The sequence below is a fragment of the Macaca thibetana genome, chromosome 10 (genome assembly GCF_024542745.1).
Source record: "Macaca thibetana thibetana isolate TM-01 chromosome 10, ASM2454274v1, whole genome shotgun sequence".
Taxonomy (NCBI): Eukaryota; Metazoa; Chordata; class Mammalia; order Primates; family Cercopithecidae; genus Macaca; species Macaca thibetana.
This window is the reverse complement of record NC_065587.1, coordinates 34036245-34054580: the sequence shown is the minus strand read 5'-3', so window position 1 is coordinate 34054580 and position 18336 is coordinate 34036245. Positions and strand designations below refer to the sequence as shown.

At 46.1% G+C, this 18336-nt stretch overlaps 2 protein-coding genes across 3 annotated transcripts in view; one reads left to right on the top strand and one right to left on the bottom strand.

Moving 5' to 3' along the window:
* The window catches only part of ADA2 (adenosine deaminase 2), a 48984-nt gene extending 38374 nt beyond the window's left edge, over positions 1–10610 (bottom strand). Inside the window, exon 1 of one of the 2 annotated variants that reach the window (XM_050746170.1) lies at positions 10305–10610. The gene's annotated coding sequence lies outside the window, so the exon portion shown is untranslated. The remainder of the gene's footprint in view (positions 1–10304) is intronic. The other variant, XM_050746171.1, reaches the window with a different exon arrangement.
* Positions 1571–15701, top strand: LOC126964082 (protein FAM32A-like). The gene is made up of 2 exons (XM_050806920.1): positions 1571–2088; positions 15666–15701. Exons 1-2 carry the CDS (start codon positions 1786–1788, stop codon positions 15699–15701), a joined length of 339 nt encoding a protein of 112 aa, XP_050662877.1. The 5' UTR covers positions 1571–1785.
* The last annotated feature ends 2635 nt before the right edge of the window (positions 15702–18336 follow it).

Here is an 18336-nt window from a genome sequence, read left to right as displayed (position 1 = left end):
CCTAAAGTACTGTCATTACTGATGTGAGCCACCGTGCCCAGCCTTTTCTTGGCTCACTGCAACCTCCGTCTCCTGGGTCCAAGCAATTCTTCTGCCTGAGCCTCCCAAGTAGCTGGGACTACAGGCATGTGCCACCAGGCCCAGCTAATTTTTTTGTATTTTTAGTAGAGACGGAGTTTCGCCATGTTGGGCAGGCTGGTCTTGAACTCCTGACCTCAGGTGATCCACCTGCCTCGGCCTCCCAAAGTGCTGGGATTACAGGCGTGAGCCACCATGCCCAGCCAATCTCTTGAATAGGAGAAAATATTTAAAAATTAGTTATCTGATGGGGAGCTAATATCCAGACTATACAAGGAAATCAAACAACTCAACAAGAAAAGAACAAATTATCTCACTTAAAAAATGGCCAAAGACGGCTGGGCGCGGTGGCTCACGCCTGTAATCCCAGCACTTTGGGAGGCCGAGGCGGGCGGATCACAAGGTCAGGAGATCGAGACCACGGTGAAACCCCGTCTCTACTAAAAATTACAAAAAATTAGCCGGGCGCGGTTGTGGGCGCCTGTGGTCCCAGCTACTCGGGAGGCTGAGGCAGGAGAATGGCGTGAACCCGGGAGGCGGAGCTGGCAGTGAGCCGAGATCGCGCCACTGCACTCCAGCCTGGGCTGGGCGACAGAGCGAGACTCCGTCTCAAAAAAAAAAAAAAAAAAAAAAAAAAAAATGGCCAAAGACATACAAAATGGCCAATAGGTCTATGCATAAATGCCCCCACTTTTTTCTCTGCTTTGCTTTCTTTTTTTTTTTTTTCCTGGAGACAGGTTCTTACTCTGTTGCCCAGGCTGGAGTGCAGTAGCGTGAGTCCACCTGGTTGGCGTTCACAGCTCACAGCAGCCACGACCCCCCGGTTTCAAGGAATCCTCCTACCCTGGCCTCCTAAGTGTGGTACCGCTACACCCAGCTAATTTTTTTTTCTTTTCTGTAGAGACAGGCTCTCACTATGCTGCTGGAGCTGGTCTCAAACTCCTGGGTTCAAGCGATCCTCCTGCCTCCACCTCCTGACATTAAGGGATTACAGGTCTGAGCCACCAGGCCCAGCCAACATTTTTCTAATCATTGGGGAAATGCAAATCAAAACTACAATGAGATCATCTCAACCCATCTCGAAAAATGACTATTACTTAAAAGACAAAAAATAACAGATGCTGGTGAGGATGTAGAGAAAAGGAGGTCCTATACACCACTGGTGGGAGCGTAAACTAGTACAGCCACTATGGAAGACAGTATGGATATTTCTCGAAAAACTAAAAATAGAACTACCACACGATCAGCCGGGCATGGTGGCTCACACCTGTAATCCCAGCACTTTGGAAGGCTGAGGTGGGTGGATCACCCAAGGTCGGGAGTTCGAGACCAGCCTGACCAACAAGGTGAAACCCCGTCTCTACTAAAAATACAAAAAAATTAGCCATGCATGGTGGCCGGCACCTGTAGTCCCAGCTACTTGGGAGGCTGAGGCAGGAGAATTGCTTGAACCTGGGAGGCAGAGGTTGCAGTAAGCTGAAATCACGCCACTGTACTTTAGCCTGGGCTGGACAGAGCAAGACTCTGTCTCAAAAAAAAAAAAAAAAAAAAAAGAACTACCATAACATCCAGCAATCCCATTACTGGGTATCTATCCAAAGGAAAGGAAATCAGTATGTCAAAGGGATACCTGTACTCGGAGGTTTATTGCAGCACTATTCACAATAGCAAAGATATGGAAATAACTCAAGTGTCCACCAACAGACAATGGATAAAGAAAACGTGGCAAGTCCATCTGCCAAAGCACCGGGGAGTGTCATGGAGGCCTACGAGCTGGTCCAAAAAGGACTCCTAAAGCCAAAAGGCGTTGCAGAGCTCAGAGTGACCAAGCGGAAGAAGAAAAAGCAGGACAAAGACAAAGCAAAACTCCTGGAAGCAATGGGAATGAGCACAAAGAACGAGGAGGAGAAGCGGCACGGCCTGGACAAGCGGACCCTGGCCCGGGTGGCCTTTGAGAAAATGCAGGAGAAGCGGCAACAGAAAGGATCCTCAAGAAAGCATCCAGGCCAAGCGCGGTTGCTCACATCTGTAATCCCAGCACTTCAGGAGGCCAAGGCAGGCAGATCACCTGGGGTCAGGAGTTCAAGACCAGTCTGGCCAACATGGTGAAACCCCGTCTCTACTAAAAATGCAAAAATTTAGCTGGGCGTGGTGGCGTGTGCCTGTAATTCCAGCTACTCAGGAGGCTGAGGCAGGAGAATCACTTGAATCCAGGAGGCAGAGATTGCAGTGAGCCAAGATTGTTCCATTGCACTCCAGCCTGAGCAACAAGAGCGAAACTCCGTCTCAAAAAAAGAAAGAAGGAAGGAAGGAAGGAAGGAAGGAAGGAAGGAAGGAAGGAAGGAAGGAAGGAAGAGAGAAAGAGAGAAAGAGAGGGAGAAAGAAAAGAAAGAAAGAAAAGAAAGAAAAAAAAAGAAAGAAAGAAAGAAAGAAAGAAAGAAAGAAAGAAAGAAAGAAAGAAAGAAAGAAAGAAAGAAAGAAAAAAAAAAAAGAAAAGAAAGAAAGAGAAAAGAAAAGAGAAAGAATCCAAAACGCCAACAGACACCTGGACACACTCACGGAGCATTACATTCCTGAGTCAGCTGGACGAAGTAGCCGCCTGCCCCCAGTAGAGAGCAGCATCGAGGGCTGGCAAAAGGCCACGCAGGGGTTGTGTGTGTTTTCCTTTGGTATATTCTAGAAACATGGCTTCACACACACCCTCGCATCTTCTGCTACAAACTACTTTTCGAAGCTGAGTACCCTCATTCTGGAACTTGATTAAAGTAAAATTGTCCTTGTACTCAGTTTAGGTTTCTTGGCAACATATAGAAGATACACCCTTTTAGTTCGGATGGAAAGTTTCTAAGTTTATCTGGAGGTAAAGCCCATTTCTGTGTCCGTACCATGTAAAAATGTTTTTCTCCCTGAGTTGCCTCTAACGCTCTGAGGCCAGCCAGCTGTCTTCTCCTGCATGAGATGGACTCCAGAGGATAAGGAGCTAATGCCAGGGTGGCCTGCAGTATGCAGAGCCCCACAGGACCCATTGTGGGTGCCCCTCCAAGCTTCCTCTAGCTTGGGGCCTATGCTGTTCCTGCAGGCCCCAGGGAAGCCACTTGCAACTCTGTGGCCTTCAGACTTCCTCCTCAGCCACCTGGCCACTGAGACAGCACAGCCTGGGTGGCAGAACAGCCACCTAAGGCAAGAATGGAACGGACACACCTTGTTCCTTTCTGAGCCCATTCCTCAAAACCCTCCTTCCAGGTACTTCTAATGGGTATTCCCATGGCAGACATTGCTAATGGATCACAGCATTCTTTGAAATGGAGCCCAGATACAGCCTGTCTCTCAATCCTCAGCTGGGGGCTCCTAGCGGCCTCTTGTATTTATTCAGAGCTGACACATCACACGGAGCCTGTTTGGCATTCGTACCCTAAGGACGCCTCAGGGGTGACAGGACCAGGGCAGAGCCCCCGTACAAACAGACATGGGTGCGGTCAAATGGGAGGGCCCAGGCATCCGTCTTGGAGGGTTGGAATTTTGTAGGGCCTGTGTGTCCTGGTTGAGGATCAAACTGCATATGCTATTGGGAGAAACGATCTCTGTTGACATACATATTGAAAGAATAACGAAGGCAGAAGAGAAAAACCAAGTGTGGAATTTGGGATTCTCCCCTGTAAATTACACAATAAAGCAAAAGCCAGTTTTTTAAAAAAAGAAAGAAAATGTGGCATATATACACAATGGAATACTACTCAGCCGTTAAAAATGAAATCACGTCATTTCCACCAACATGCATGGAACTAGAAGACATAATGTTAAATGAAATAAGCCAGACACAGAAGGACAAACACCGTATGTTCCCACTCATATGTGAGAGCTAAGAAAGTTGATCCCATAGACATAGAGAATCGAAAGATAGACACCGGAGACTATGAAGGGTTGAGGTAGATGCAGGGGATGAAGAGAAGTTGGTTATGGGTACAAATAGACAGGAACTTCAAGAGGCCGAGGCAGGAGGATCACTTGAGCCTAGAAGTTGAAGACTGGCCTGGGCAATGAAGCAAGACCCCATCTCTACAAAAACTTTAAAAATTATCGGCCGGGCGCAGTGGCTCACACCTGTAATCCCAGCACTTTGGGAGGCCAAGGCAGGCAGATCACGAGGTCAGGAGTTTAAGACCAGCCTGACCAACATGATGAAACCCCGTCTCTACTAAAAATACAAAAATTAGCCAGGCATAGTGGCGTGAACCTGTAATCCCAGCAACTCAGGAGGCTGAGGCAGGAGAATCGCTTGAACTCGGGAGGCAGAGGTTGCAGTGAGCTGAGATCACACCACTGTACTCCAACCTGGGTGAAAAGGCGAGACTTCATCTCAAAATAAATAAATAAATAAATAAAATAATAATAATAAAAATTATCCATGTGTGGTGGTGCACACCTGTACTCCCAGCTACTCAGCAGGCTGAGGTGGGAGGATCGCTTGAGTCTGGGAGGTCAAGGCTGCAGTAAGCGGTGGTGGTGCTATTGCACTCCTGCCTGGGTGACAGAGTGAGACCTATCTGCCCCACTCCCAGGAAAAAAAAAAACAAAAACCTACAGTTAGATAGAAGAAATGACTTCGAATGTTTTGTAGTAGACTAGGGTGACTATACTTAGTGACAATATTATGTATATTTCAAAGTAACTAAGACCGGGCATGGTGGCTCATGCCTGCAATCCCAGCACTTTGGGAGGCCGAGGCAGGTGGATCACGAGGTCAGGAGTTCAAGACCAGCCTGGCCAACATGGAGAAACCCTGTCTCTACTAAAAACACAAAAACTAGCCAGGCATAGTGGCGTGTGCCTGTAATCCCAGCTACTCGGGAGGCTGAGGCAGGAGACTTGCTTGAACCCAGGAGGCAGAGGTTGCAGTGAGCCAGGATTGCGCCACTGTGCTCCAGCCTGGCAACAGAGTGAGACTCCATCTCAAAACAAAACAAAACAAAACAAACAAACAAACAAAATATATATAGAGAGAGACAGAGAGACTCATATAAAATTGATTAAAGTTAAAATAAATAAATAAATAAATAACAAATATAACCAGAGAGCACAAGAGCATAAGACATTTGAAGAAAGGCTTCAACCTGAGAAAGAAACCAAAAGAAAATGCACAGAGATAAGGAACCGAGAGGAAATAAAGCAACACGGGAACTAAAAGAAAAATCTGAAAGAACTGTAATTAACATCCTTAAACACATAAAACATTGTGTGTGTAAAACAGGAATAGGAGGTGATAAAAAAAAATAGAGAATTAGAAAGAACTTTCAGAAATTAAAAATAGGAAAGCCAAATGTTTAAAAATTTACTAGCAACATTAAAAATGAAGTTAAAGAAAATATTTTTAAAAATAAAGCAAAATAGGAGAAAAGAAAATGAGATGATTATTGGTTGAGGAAATCCAACACCCAAATAACAGACATTTCAGAAGGAAAAAAATAATAATAATAACAGGTGAAGGAAATAAGCAAATAAAGAATACAAGAAATTGCCCCAGAACCGACAGTCTCTATTGAGTACCTTGCACAGCACAGTCAGTCATTCAGTGGCCACACCAAGGTACAGCATCTTGGTATTTCAGAGCATTAGCATTAGAAAGGATTATCAGGGCCGGGCGTGGTGGCTCAAGCCTGTAATCCCAGCACTTTGGGAGGCTGAGACGGGTGGATCACGAGGTCAGGAGATCAAGACCATCCTGGCTAACAGGGTGAAACCCTGTCTCTACTAAAAAATACAAAAAACTAGCCGGGCAAGGTGGCGGGCGCCTGTAGTCCCAGCTACTCGGGAGGCTGAGGCAGGAGAATGGCGTAAACCCAGGAGGTGGAGCTTGCAGTGAGCTGAGATCCGGCCACTGCACTCCAGCCTGGGCGACAGAGCGAGACCCCGTCTCAAAAAAAAAAAAAAAAAAAAAAAAAAAAAAGGATTATCAAAACTTCCAGAGAGCAGCCAGTGCAGGGCGGCAAAGAGCAGGGACTGAAGGAAGGAAATGTATTCAGCGTCTCCCTACAAAAGGCTCTATGCTGCTCCTTTACCTGGGTTATCTATTTGAATTACGTTTAAGAAGGGGCAGTGGCTTACACCTATAATCACAGCACTATGGGAGGCTGAAGTGGGCAGATCACTGGTGCCCAGGAGTTCGATACCAGCCTGGGCAACATAGCAAAACCAAAATACAAAAATCAGCTAGGCGTGGTAGATTGAACCTGTAGTCCCAGCTACTCATGAGGCTGAGGCATGAGAAGGTCCTGAACCTGGGAGGTGGAGGTTTCAGTGAGCCTAGACTGCACCATTGCACTCCAGCCTGGGCAACAGAGCAAGACTCTGTCTCGAAAATAAATACTTAAATAAAATTTTTTAAATGAAAATAAAAGAATTGTTTCTATAAGGAGTAAGGAAAGGATCCAGTTTCGGCTTTCTACTTATGGCTAGCCAATTTTCCCAGCACCATTTATTAAATAGGGAATCCTTTCCCCATTTCTTGTTTCTCTCAGGTTTGTCGAAGATCAGATGGCTGTAGATGTGTGGTATTATTTCTGAGGATTCTGTTCTGTTCCATTGGTCTATATCTCTGTTTTGGTACCAGTACCATGCTGTTTTGGTTACTGTAGCCTTGTAGTATAGTTTGAAGTCTGGTAGCGTGATGCCTCCAGCTTTGTTCTTTTGACTTAGGATTGTCTTGGAGATACGGGCTCTTTTTTTCCTTACTCCTTATACGAAAATTAATTCAAGATGGATTAGAGACTTAAATGTTAGACCTAATACCATAAAAACCCTAGAAGAAAACCTAGGTAGTACCATTCAGGACATAGGCATGGGCAAAGACTTCATGTCTAAAACACCAAAAGCAATGGCAGCAAAAGCCAAAATTGACAAATGGGATCTAATTAAACTAAAGAGCTTCTGCACAGCAAAAGAAACTACCATCAGAGTGAACAGGCAACCTACAGAATGGGAGAAAATTTTTGCAATCTACTCATCTGACAAAGGGCTAATATCCAGAACCTACAAAGAACTCAAACAAATTTACAAGAAAAAAAACAAACAACCCCATCAAAAAGTGGGCAAAGGATATGAACAGACATTTCTCAAAAGAAGACATTCATACAGCCAACAGACACATGAAAAAATGCTCATCATCACTGGCCATCAGAGAAATGCAAATCAAAACCACAATGAGATACCATCTCACACCAGTTAAAATGGCGATCATTAAAAAGTCAGGAAACAACAGGTGCTGGAGAGGATGTGGAGAAATAGGAACACTTTTACACTGTTGGTGGGATTGTAAACTAGTTCAACCATTATGGAAAACAGTATGGCGATTCCTCAAGGATCTAGAACTAGATGTACCATATGACCCAGCCATCCCATTACTGGGTATATACCCAAAGGATTATAAATCATGCTGCTATAAAGACACATGCACACGTATGTTTATTGCGGCACTATTCACAATAGCAAAGACTTGGAATCAACCCAAATGTCCATCAGTGACAGACTGGATTAAGAAAATGTGGCACATATACACCATGGAATACTATGCAGCCATAAAAAAGGATGAGTTTGTGTCCTTTGTAGGGACATGGATGCAGCTGGAAATCATCATTCTTTTTTTTTTTTTTTTTTTTTTTTTTGAGACGGAGTCTCGCTCTGTCGCCCAGGCTGGAGTGCAGTGGCCGGATCTCAGCTCACTGCAAGCTCCGCCTCCCGGGTTTACGCCATTCTCCTGCCTCAGCCTCCCGAGTAGCTGGGACTACAGACGCCCGCCACCTTGCCCGGCTAGTTTTTTGTATTTTTTAGTAGAGACGGGGTTTCACCCTGTTAGCCAGGATGGTCTCGATCTCCTGACCTCGTGATCCGCCCGTCTGGGCCTCCCAAAGTGCTGGGATTACAGGCTTGAGCCACCGCGCCTGGCGGAAACCATCATTCTTTGCAAACTATCACAAGAACAGAAAACCAAACACTGCATGTTCTCACTCATAGGTGGGAGCTGAACAATGAGATCACTTGGTCTCGGGAAGGGGAACATCACACACCGGAGCCTATCATGGGGAGGGGGGCTGGGGGAGGGATTGCATTGGGAGTTATAACTGATGTAAATGACGAGTTGATGGGTACTTACAAGTTGATGGGTGCAGCACACCAACATGGCACAAGTATACATATGTAAGAAACCTGCACGTTATGCACATGTGCCCTATAACTTAAAGTATAATAATAATAAAAAATAAATAAATAAATAAACGTAAAAAAAAAAAAGAATTGTTTCTATACACTTGAAAGTATGATACAGCATACTGGAACATGTCAAGACTATAAATTAGGAGACCTCAGGAACAGCCTCAAATTAGTGTCAGTCTAACTGTGCAACCTTGGGCAAATCACTAATGTCTCCGGATCTCAGTGTCCTCGCCTACAAAAAAGGTAACTTGGACAAGATCAGTAGTTTTCAAAGTGCAATGTGCATATTATCAGTGGCACAAGATACAATCTTAGGTGGCTCACAAATGGATAGGGGTTATTTTGACAGATATGCAATTTTAAAACATTTATTAGCACATGAAACCCATGATATCATAACTGTTATTGTTTTTGTTGAAATTTTTTTTTTTTTTTTTTTTTTTGAGGCGGAGTCTCGCTCTGTCGCCCAGGCTGGAGTGCAGTGGCCGGATCTCAGCTCACTGCAAGCTCTGCCTCCCAGGTTCCCGCCATTCTCCTGCCTCAGCCTCCTGAGTAGCTGGGACTACAGGCGCCGCCACCACGCCCGGCTAATTTTTTGTGTTTTCAGTAGAGACGGGGTTTCGCCGTGTTAGCCAGGATGGTCTCGATCTCCTGACCTCATGATCCGCCCGTCTCGGCCTCCCAAAGTGCTGGGATTACAGGCTTGAGCCACCGCGCCCGGCCTCCAGCTCAGTTATTCTATAGTATATCAGATAGCAAAGAAAATTTTAAGAATGAACTAGGATCAGCAATATGCAGTTATGGTAGAAGCTGTACCCCCAAAATCAGAGTGCTGGACTTCAGAAGAATACCTTTAACTTCATTAAGTCCTTGACTCTCTTTTTTGACCACAGCGTTTGCCTGCTACTGAAATCTCTAGGGCAGGAGCATGGTGACTTCTACGTCACCATCCAACCTACCCCATGCAGCATTCTCCATCGACAGCCCTGCCCCTTGTCCCTGTCTCCCTGGTGACACATAACAAAGGCCATCAAGCTCCCAAATCTTCAACTCCATCCTCTCCAAGAAGGACCCCAAAAGCATTTGTGTCCCAGCAACTGTGAACTTTTCCAGGTTGCCTGACAGAAATTTATCTAATGCTGGTCAAGACCCACCTGGTTGAATACTAGAAAAAACAATCCCTGTTCACAATTTATTGCTATATCTACTTCATCTATCTTCTCTCCTCCACAAATTTCTCCTTTTTCTTTCTTTTTTTTTTTTTTTTTTTGGGAGATGGAGTCTTGCTCTGTTGCCCAGGCTGGAGTGCAATGGCAGGATCTCAGCTCACTGCAACCTCTGCCTTGTGGGTTCAAACGATTCTCCTGCTTCAGCCTCCTGAGTAGCTAGGATTACAGGCGCCCGCCACCACACCTGGCTAATTTTTGTATTTTTGGTAGAGACGGGGTTTCACCATGCTGGCCAGCCTTTCTTTTACTTTTAAAAGAGGAGGCATGAAAACTTCACAAAGTAGTTTGCTTCCAGACTAAGAAGAAGGGAGGCTGGGCGTGGTGGCTTATGCCTATAATCCCAACACTTTGGGAGGCTGAGGTGGGCGGATCACCTGAGGTCAGTAGTTCAAGACCAGCCTGGCCAACATGGTGAAACCCCGTCTCTACTAAAAATAGAAGAATTAGCCGGGCGTGGTGGCACACGCCTATAATCACAGCTATTAGGGAGGCTGAGACACAAGGATCGCTTGAACTCAAGAGGCAGAAGTTGCAGTGAACCGAGACCGTGTCCCTGCACTCTAGCCTGGGTGACAGAGTGGAGGCCACATGCATCTGTGGTCCTGAGAAAACGCCCTTGGGCCCATTTTCAAAAGCCTGCTGGGGAGAAAGCCTGTTACTCCTCCACTGAGAGTCTCAGACCCATCTCAGATGGGGACAGGGAAAGGCGCAGGTGAACCAAGCCCAAATCCCAGACTTCCCAGCTACCTCCTGAACCTCATCAGCCCAGAGCTCCCAAAGGACCCCAGTTACCTCAGAACAGCTCCAGAAACTGACGGCTGTTTGCTTAGTGCCCCAGCATCTGTGCAGAGCACCAGAAAAGCTCACCAACTGCTTCACTTCCTGTCTGGATAGGTTTTACTTCCCTCCAGTGTGCACCCGGGATCCGAGGACAGGCAGGGGAGAGGGGCTCTGCAGCGCTGAGGCAGCCGGAGTGGCAAGTGTGTGGTTTACATGCATGCTTGCTGTGTGCATTTGAGTTTGATGTGGGGGACTTGTGTGCATGCTCATGCGGGTGTTTGTGTGTTCGTGTGTGTTTCAGTTTAGGTGCATGTGGTTTTTTTTTTTTTTTTTGTAGACAGAGTTTCACTCTTGTTGCCCAAGCTGGAGTGCAATGGCGCAATCTCAGTTTACTGCAACCTCCGCCTCCCGGATTCAAGCAATTCTCCTGCCTCAGCGTCCTGAGTAGCTGGGATTGCAGGTGTGTGCCACCATGCCCCACTGATTTTTTTGTATTTTTAATAGAAATAGGGTTTCACCATGTTGGCCAGGCTGACCTCAGGTGATCCGCCCACCTCGGCCTCCCAAAGTGCTGGGATTACAGGCGTGAGCCACCATGCCCAGTGCCATGTGGGTTTGTGTTAGAAGGAGGGTGTGTGTGTGTGTTTGTGTGTGCTGTGTCTTTGAAAGGTCCACAACATATTAGTTTTAGAAACAAGCACTGCAAGAGGCACTCCAAAATCTGTTCCTGAACTCTGGGAAGTTCTCCTTCTTCAAAATGTGATTGTGGACTGTCGGGCAACCCACTAGACAGAGGATAAAAAGTAGCTATCATAAAATACATGTTTTAGTGGGGGAATCAGGGATGTGACAGGACAGTAGAGGGGGTAGTACGTGGGAGACAAGAGCTGGGTCGTGAAAAGGACCAGCAAGAGCAACGCTCCGAGGGACAAGTGGAGCAGACAAGGCTCCTGTGCCCAGGATGGTCAGAATCAGACCTTGCTTTGTACCTAGCCTTAGCACTCTAGCAGTGGGGCCTTGACCAAGTTGTTTCAACTCTCTATACTTCAGTTTCCTCATTTGAAAATGTGGATAATATTGTCAGAGGGTCCATTGTGAGAATTAAAGGAAGAACACATGCAAAGTACCTGCCACATAGTAAGCTCTTGATAAATATTAGCCGTGACTATTCTTAGAAGTAACTATTGGGATACGTCATCCAGGCCAATTAGAAATGCAGACATGGGAGGCTACACCAGGGACTTCCGTGATACACGCATGGTCTAAAGACTCGATTGCACCCTACTCCTCCCCAGTCCCACTCAGATCTACCCCCAGACCCCAAATATACCCTCCAAAGCCCACAGCACTTTCAGTTCTGCAGCTCCCATACATCTGGAGCCTTGGTGCTCCTTTTTGTCATTTTCTCCAAAAAGTACCAGGGTCATTCATCTAATAAACAGGAAGAAATCCGAAAGTAAAAACACAGAGGGGTCAAGGATTCCCTCATCAAGAGTTCAAGACTAGGCCGGGCTCAGTGGTGCATGCCTGTAATCCCAGCACTTTGGGAGGCTGAGGCGGGTGGATCACAACATAAGGAGTTCGAGACCAGCCTCTACTAAAATACAAAAATTAGGTGTGGTGGCGTGCACCTGTAATCCCAGCTACTCAGGAGGCCGAGGCAGGAGAATTGCTTGAACCCGGGAGGCGGAGGTTGCAGTGAGCTGAGATTGCACCACTGCACTCCAGCCTGGATGACAGAGTGAGACTTTGTCTCAAAAAAAGTTTAACACTAATTTTTTGAAAGTCAGAGGAAGTAGAATGTACCACAAGTAATAAGGAGAAACAAGATTGATTTCAGTGCTGCACAAAGGGCAAACCACCAATTCTGAAAGCAAATCACGTGAAGGGTTTTTTTGGTTTTTTTTTTAATACTTTAAGTTCTAGGGTACCTGTGCACAACATGCAGGTTTGATACCTAGGTATACATGTGCCATGTTGGTTTGCTGCACCCATGAACTCATCATTTACATTAGGTATTTCTCCTAATGCTTACCCTCCCCCAACCCCCCAGCCCCCAACAGGCCCCAGTGTGTGATGTTCCTCTTGAACGGTTTTTTTAAATACCAGGTCAAAGCTAAAGATCAAGCTTTTCTTTCAAAACGCTTTGGCTAAAAGTAGGAGCTAATTTTCACATCTGCGAAGGTGGCTGAAGGACTCCAAGTCACGCCTTGGCAAGGGTGTGGCAGCTGGCTGAGGACTGCAGGTCCTTGTCAGGTGGAACCTGCTGGGTTCTGGGGAGTGGAGACTCAGATCTTGAGGTGGAAGCACAGACACGAGCTGGGCACACTTACCTGGATGTGGGGTTGGGAACGGTGAATCAGAGCCCAGTTAGATCCCGGAGGCCGGCAGCAGGCTCTGCAGAGGTGCAAGGGCACCTCATTCAGAACTCATTTCTTGGCCCTCTGTGACTAAAACCAGCTCCAAACAGGACTTTTTGTAGCTGGAGTTGCCTCCAAAGGGGCTTTGGCCTCCACTCAGGTGTGACTCTGAGCGTTGCCTAGCTGAAAAGGTGTGACGACAGGGAGCACACGTGAGGCCATTCGGGAAGAATATTTTGCCAAGTGCAGAGGCCGTAAAAATGTGGAACAGGGCTCTGTTTTTTACGCTGTATTGAAAATGATCATCAGGGCCGGGCGTGGTGGCTCAAGCCTGTAATCCCAGCACTTTGGGAGGCCGAGACGGGCTGATCACGAGGTCAGGAGATCGAGACCATCCTGGCTAACACGGTGAAACCCCGTCTCTACTAAAAAATACCAAAAAAAAAAACAACTAGCCAGGCGCGGTGGCAGGCGCCTGTAGTCCCAGCTACTCGGGAGGCTGAGGCAGGAGAATGGCGTAAATCCGGGAGACGGAGCTTGCAGTGAGCTGAGATCCGGCCACTGCACTCCAGCCTGGGCAACAGAGCAGGACTCCGTCTCAAAAAAGAAAAAAAGAAAATGATCATCAGAAGCAGAAACTGGGCTTGTGTTCAGAACCTGAAAATCTGCAGGGCGGAAAAAGAGGACAAAGGCATCTTTTAGGGACTACAAAACTAAACCTCAACAGAAAGATGCCTGAAGAGACAGGTGGATTATGACCTCAGAATTGGAGATAGGAGACGTTTTCAGAATTAAAGATCATCTACGGCTACACAAACATTTGAGAGGTATTTTCATTTAAACATCCCTTTCTTCCCACCAATATCACGAATTATATGCTATGCACAACCTATAACAGAGTATAGCAGAGTTGCCAATGGTTTAAAGTGCTGCATATATGATTGTTATATAAGGTAAATAAGATTCTTTGACCCCCAGAGTTAAGAAAATGGAAATAATAATTGCTAAGGCATATTAAGAATTATATATGTGGCCGGGCGTGGTGGCTCACTCCTGTAATCCCAGCACTTTGGGAGGCCGAGGCAGGTGGATCACCTGAGGTCAGGAGTTTGCGACCAGCCTGACCCACATGGAGAAACCCCGTCCCTACTAAAAATACAAAATAAGCCAGGCATGGGGGTGCATGCCTGTAATCCCAGCTACTTGGGAGGCTGAGGCAGGAGAACCGCTTCAACCCGGGAGGCGGAGGTTGTGGTGAGCCGAGATCGTGCCATTGCACTCCAGCGTGGGCAACAGAGCGAAACTCTGTCTCAAAATAAATAAATAAATAAATAATTATATATGTATGTGTGTCTATATATATATGCACACACACAAACATTTAATCCTTACAGCAATACATACCTATAAATGAGTGTGTGTATATATATATATGGGTGTGTGTGCATATATATATATATATATATATGCATTTAATCCTTACAGCAATCTTATCAGGTAGGGACTATTGCAGTCCCCCCTTGAGAGAGGAGTACCCTGAAGCACCTGGCAGTTAGGTAACTTGCCCAAGGTCACACAGCTAGTAACAAGCATAGCATGGCCTTGCAGGCCCAGGTGGGTTCCACCACACTGCTTTCCCTGGCAGCAAGGAAACGGAAGGTTTTTGAAGTAGTAGGGGAGCCACCGGGCACAAGGAAGCAGATCCCTGGAGGAAGGCACAATTAGCAAAGGTGGAGCCCAGGAATAGACGTTACCAGGCATAAGTGATTTTTCCAGACGCTGGGAGCTTGTGTTTTGAATCACCAAAGTATTTTTAGGAAGCAGAAAAGTTAGCTCTTTCATTGAACTGCTATGTGGTTTTGAAGAAAATGTCTTAATATCCATGAAACTCAAAGCTTTAATCTGCAAGAAGGAAGAAATGCCATGTGTCTCCTACTAAGTTTCTTTTCCAAGTTAAGTTTTTTTGTGTGTGCATGTATGAAATAATATATGTGAAAAATTTTTTTGAGACAGAGTCTCACTCTGTTGCCCAGGCTGGCGTGCAGTGGTCCAGTCTTGGCTCACTGCAGCCTCTGCCTCCCAGGTTCAAGCAATTCTCTGCCTCAGCCTCCCTAGTATCTGGGATTACAGGCACCTGCCACCACGCCTGGCTAATTTTTTTGTATTTTTAGTAGAGACGGGGTTTCACCATCTTGGCCAGGCTGGTCTTGAACTCCTGACCTCATGATCCACCTGCCTCAGGCTTCCAAGTGCTGGGATTACAGGTGTGAGCCACTGTGCATGGCTGAAAATATTTTTAAAACTATAAAGAAACCGTACAATCACACAGCATAAATAATTTTCTTTTTTCTTTCATTCTTTTTTTTTTTTTTTTTTTTTCTGAGAAGGAGTTTCACTCTTATTGCCCAGGCTGGAGCGCAGTGGCATGATCTCGGCTCACCACAACCTCCACCTCCTGGGTTCAAGGGATTTCCTGCCTCAGCCTCCTGAGTAGCTGGGATTACAGGCATGCGCCACCACACCTAGCTAATTTTTTTTTTTTTTTTTTTTTTTTTTTAGTAGAGATGGGGTTTCTCCATATTGGTCAGGCTGGTCTCGAACTCCTGACCTCAGGTGATCTGCCCGCCTCAGCCTCCCAACGTGCTGGGATTACAGGCATAAGCCACCGTAGCCAGCCCAGCATAAGTAATTTTCCTTGCATAAATCTTTCTAGTATTTTTTCTGGCTTCTTAGGGTGCGGTAAACATAATTTGATCTTTTTTGAGGACTTGGGATCATTATTATGAGCATTTATTATAATAGTTTCTAATGCAATTGCATTATCACTCTATTTACAATGCCAGTGAGGTGTGGAGCTTTGTTTGCCCATGTCCTAAATGGCTTTAGACTGCTCTGCTTGTATGTATTTTTTATGTAAGTTTTCTGTCCCTTCCTATGCAGTTCACTTGCCATTCTAGGTAGGTCTAAATTCCAGCAATCCTCTTCCTCTAATGCGTTACTTCTTGTGGTCTAGGGACTGAGGAACAAGATATTCAAACAGTACCAGTGAGAGCCCCTTAATTGCTCTATGAGTCAGGGCATATTCACAAGTGCATGGATGGATTTTCAGTTAGAGATTGCAGACTGAACACATGAATTAACCTTAGTTCCTCTCCAAAACCTGCACTAAAATGACAATGGGAAAAAAAAATTAAGCATATATTCACAAGGTTGAAGAAAACAAGAAAGGAGAAAATAGCAAAAAAAAAAAAAAAAAAAAAAATTGGAAGATGGAAGATACATAAACAAGTGCTAATAATTTAGAAGACAAAAAAAAAGAAAAAACAAACAAACAAACAAAATCACGAATCTAAAACCAGCAATGAGGAAAGAAACCTTGGATGCCTGTGAAAGTGAAGCTGAAGGTAAGTCCAAAGCAGGAGAAATGGAGGAATGGTTGGAAATCCAGCCTTTTTAACAAAAACCTAGAGCCACAGACATTCCTCCCACTCCCTCTTTGGCAGAGCAGTGAAGATTTGCTTTCAGGGAAAGGTAAAACAGAGTTTCTGGCCTAGTTAAGGATGGGGGAATCATATTAAAAATGAAGACTTTTTAAAAATTTTGCATATTGAACGCTGAGTCTTCCAAACCTTTCTCCCCTATTAGTCTCCCAAACATCAGCTACCTAAATCCACAGTTCAGAAGAGGGACAAGCCTTCTCTAGGGCTTTATCCAGACCCACTGGAAAGACCTAATGATATTTAGAGGGATGTACCAGTACCAGTTCACCATCTAGTAAAACTCATGGCAACATAGCTTCCTCCCTCCCTGCTCTACCCACATACCAAGAGTTTACAACATCCTTTAGTACCCTACTCTTTTTTTTTTTTTTTTTTTTTTTTGAGACGGAGTCTCGCTCTGTCGCCCAGGCTGGAGTGCAGTGGCCGGATCTCGGCTCACTGCAAGCTCCGCCTCCCGGGTTCACGCCATTCTCCTGCCTCAGCCTCCCGAGTAGCTGGGACTACAGGCGCCGCCACCACGCCCGGCTAATTTTTTTGTATTTTTAGTGGAGACGGGGTTTCATTGTGTTAGCCAGGATGGTCTCGATCTCCTGACCTCGTGATCCGCCCGTCTCGGCCTCCCAAAGTGCTGGGATTACAGGCTTGAGCCACCGCGCCCGGCCTCTTTTTTTTTTTTTTTTTTTTTTTGAGACGGTGTTTCACTCGGTCGCCCAGGCTGGAGTGCAGTGGCCAGATCTCAGCTCACTGCAAGCTCCGCCTCCCGGGTTTACGCCATTCTCCTGCCTCAGCCTCCCGAGTAGCTGGGACTACAGGCGCCCACCACCTCGCCCGGCTAGTTTTTTTTTTTTTTTTTTTTTTTTTTCAGTAGAGACGGGGTTTCACTGGGTTAGCCAGGATGGTCTCGATCTCCTGACCTCGTGATCCGCCCGTCTCGGCCTCCCAAAGTGCTGGGATTACAGGCTTGAGCCACCGCACCCGGCCCCCTACTCTTAAATATAAGCAGAGCCAAGAGTTACTACATTTGAGAAATACTATTTTATGACAGAGAAAGAGCATCTTAGAAGAAAAACAGTAAGAGGGAGCAGAAAACTTTATCTAAGATTATTAGCCTTAGAAATACAAGAGAAGATATTATACCCACAAAACAACAACAGGATGCTATAGAAAAAGAATAGGCAAAGAATGAAAAACATGTTCTGGGGCCGGGCAAGGTGGCTCACGCCTGTAATCCCAGCACTTTGGGAGGCCGAGGCAGGCGGATCACGAGGTCAGGAGATCGAGACCATCCTGGCTAACATGGTGAAACCCCGTCTCTACTAAAAATGCAAAAAAATTAGCCAGGCGAGGTGGCAGGCGCCTGTAGTCCCAATTACTGGGAGGCTGAGGCAGGAGAATGGCGTGAACCTGGGAGGCGGAGCTTGCAGTGAGCCGAGATCTTGCCACTGCACTCCAGCCTGGGCGACAGAGCAAGACTCCATCTCAAAAAAAAAAAAAAAGAAAAGAAAAAGAAAAAGAAAAGAAAAGAAAAAAAAGAATGGCCTGGCGCTGTGGCTCAAGCCTGTAATCCCAGCACTTTGGGAGGCCGAGGTGGGCGGATCACGAGGTCAGGAGATCGAGACCATCCTGGCTAACCGGATGAAACCCCGTCTCTACTAAAAATACAAAAACCTAGCCGGGCGAGGTGGCGGGTGCCTGTAGTCCCAGCTACTCGGGAGGCTGAGGCAGGAGAATGGCGTGAACCCGGGAGGCGGAGCTTGCAGTGAGCCGAGATCGCGCCACTGCACTCCAGCCTGGGCGACAGAGCGAGATTCCGTCTCAAAAAAAAAAAAAAAAAAAAAAAAAAAAAAAGAATGAAAAAGGCATTCTGGAAACAACGATAAGACAATAAAAATGAAAAACAACAAAAGAATTGAATGGTGGCCGGGCACAGTGGCTCGCGCCTGTAATCCCAGCACTTTGGGAGGCCGAGGAGGGCTAATCGACTGAGGTCGGGAGTTCGAGGCCAGCCTGACTAACATGGAGAAACCCTGTCTCTACTAAAAATACAAAAATTAGCCAGGCGTGGTGGTGCATGCCTGTAATCCCAGCTACTTGGGAGGCTGAGGCAGGAGAATCGCTTGAACCCAGGAGGCGGAGGTTGCGGTGAGCCTAGATCAGGCCATTACACTTCAGCCTGGGCAACAA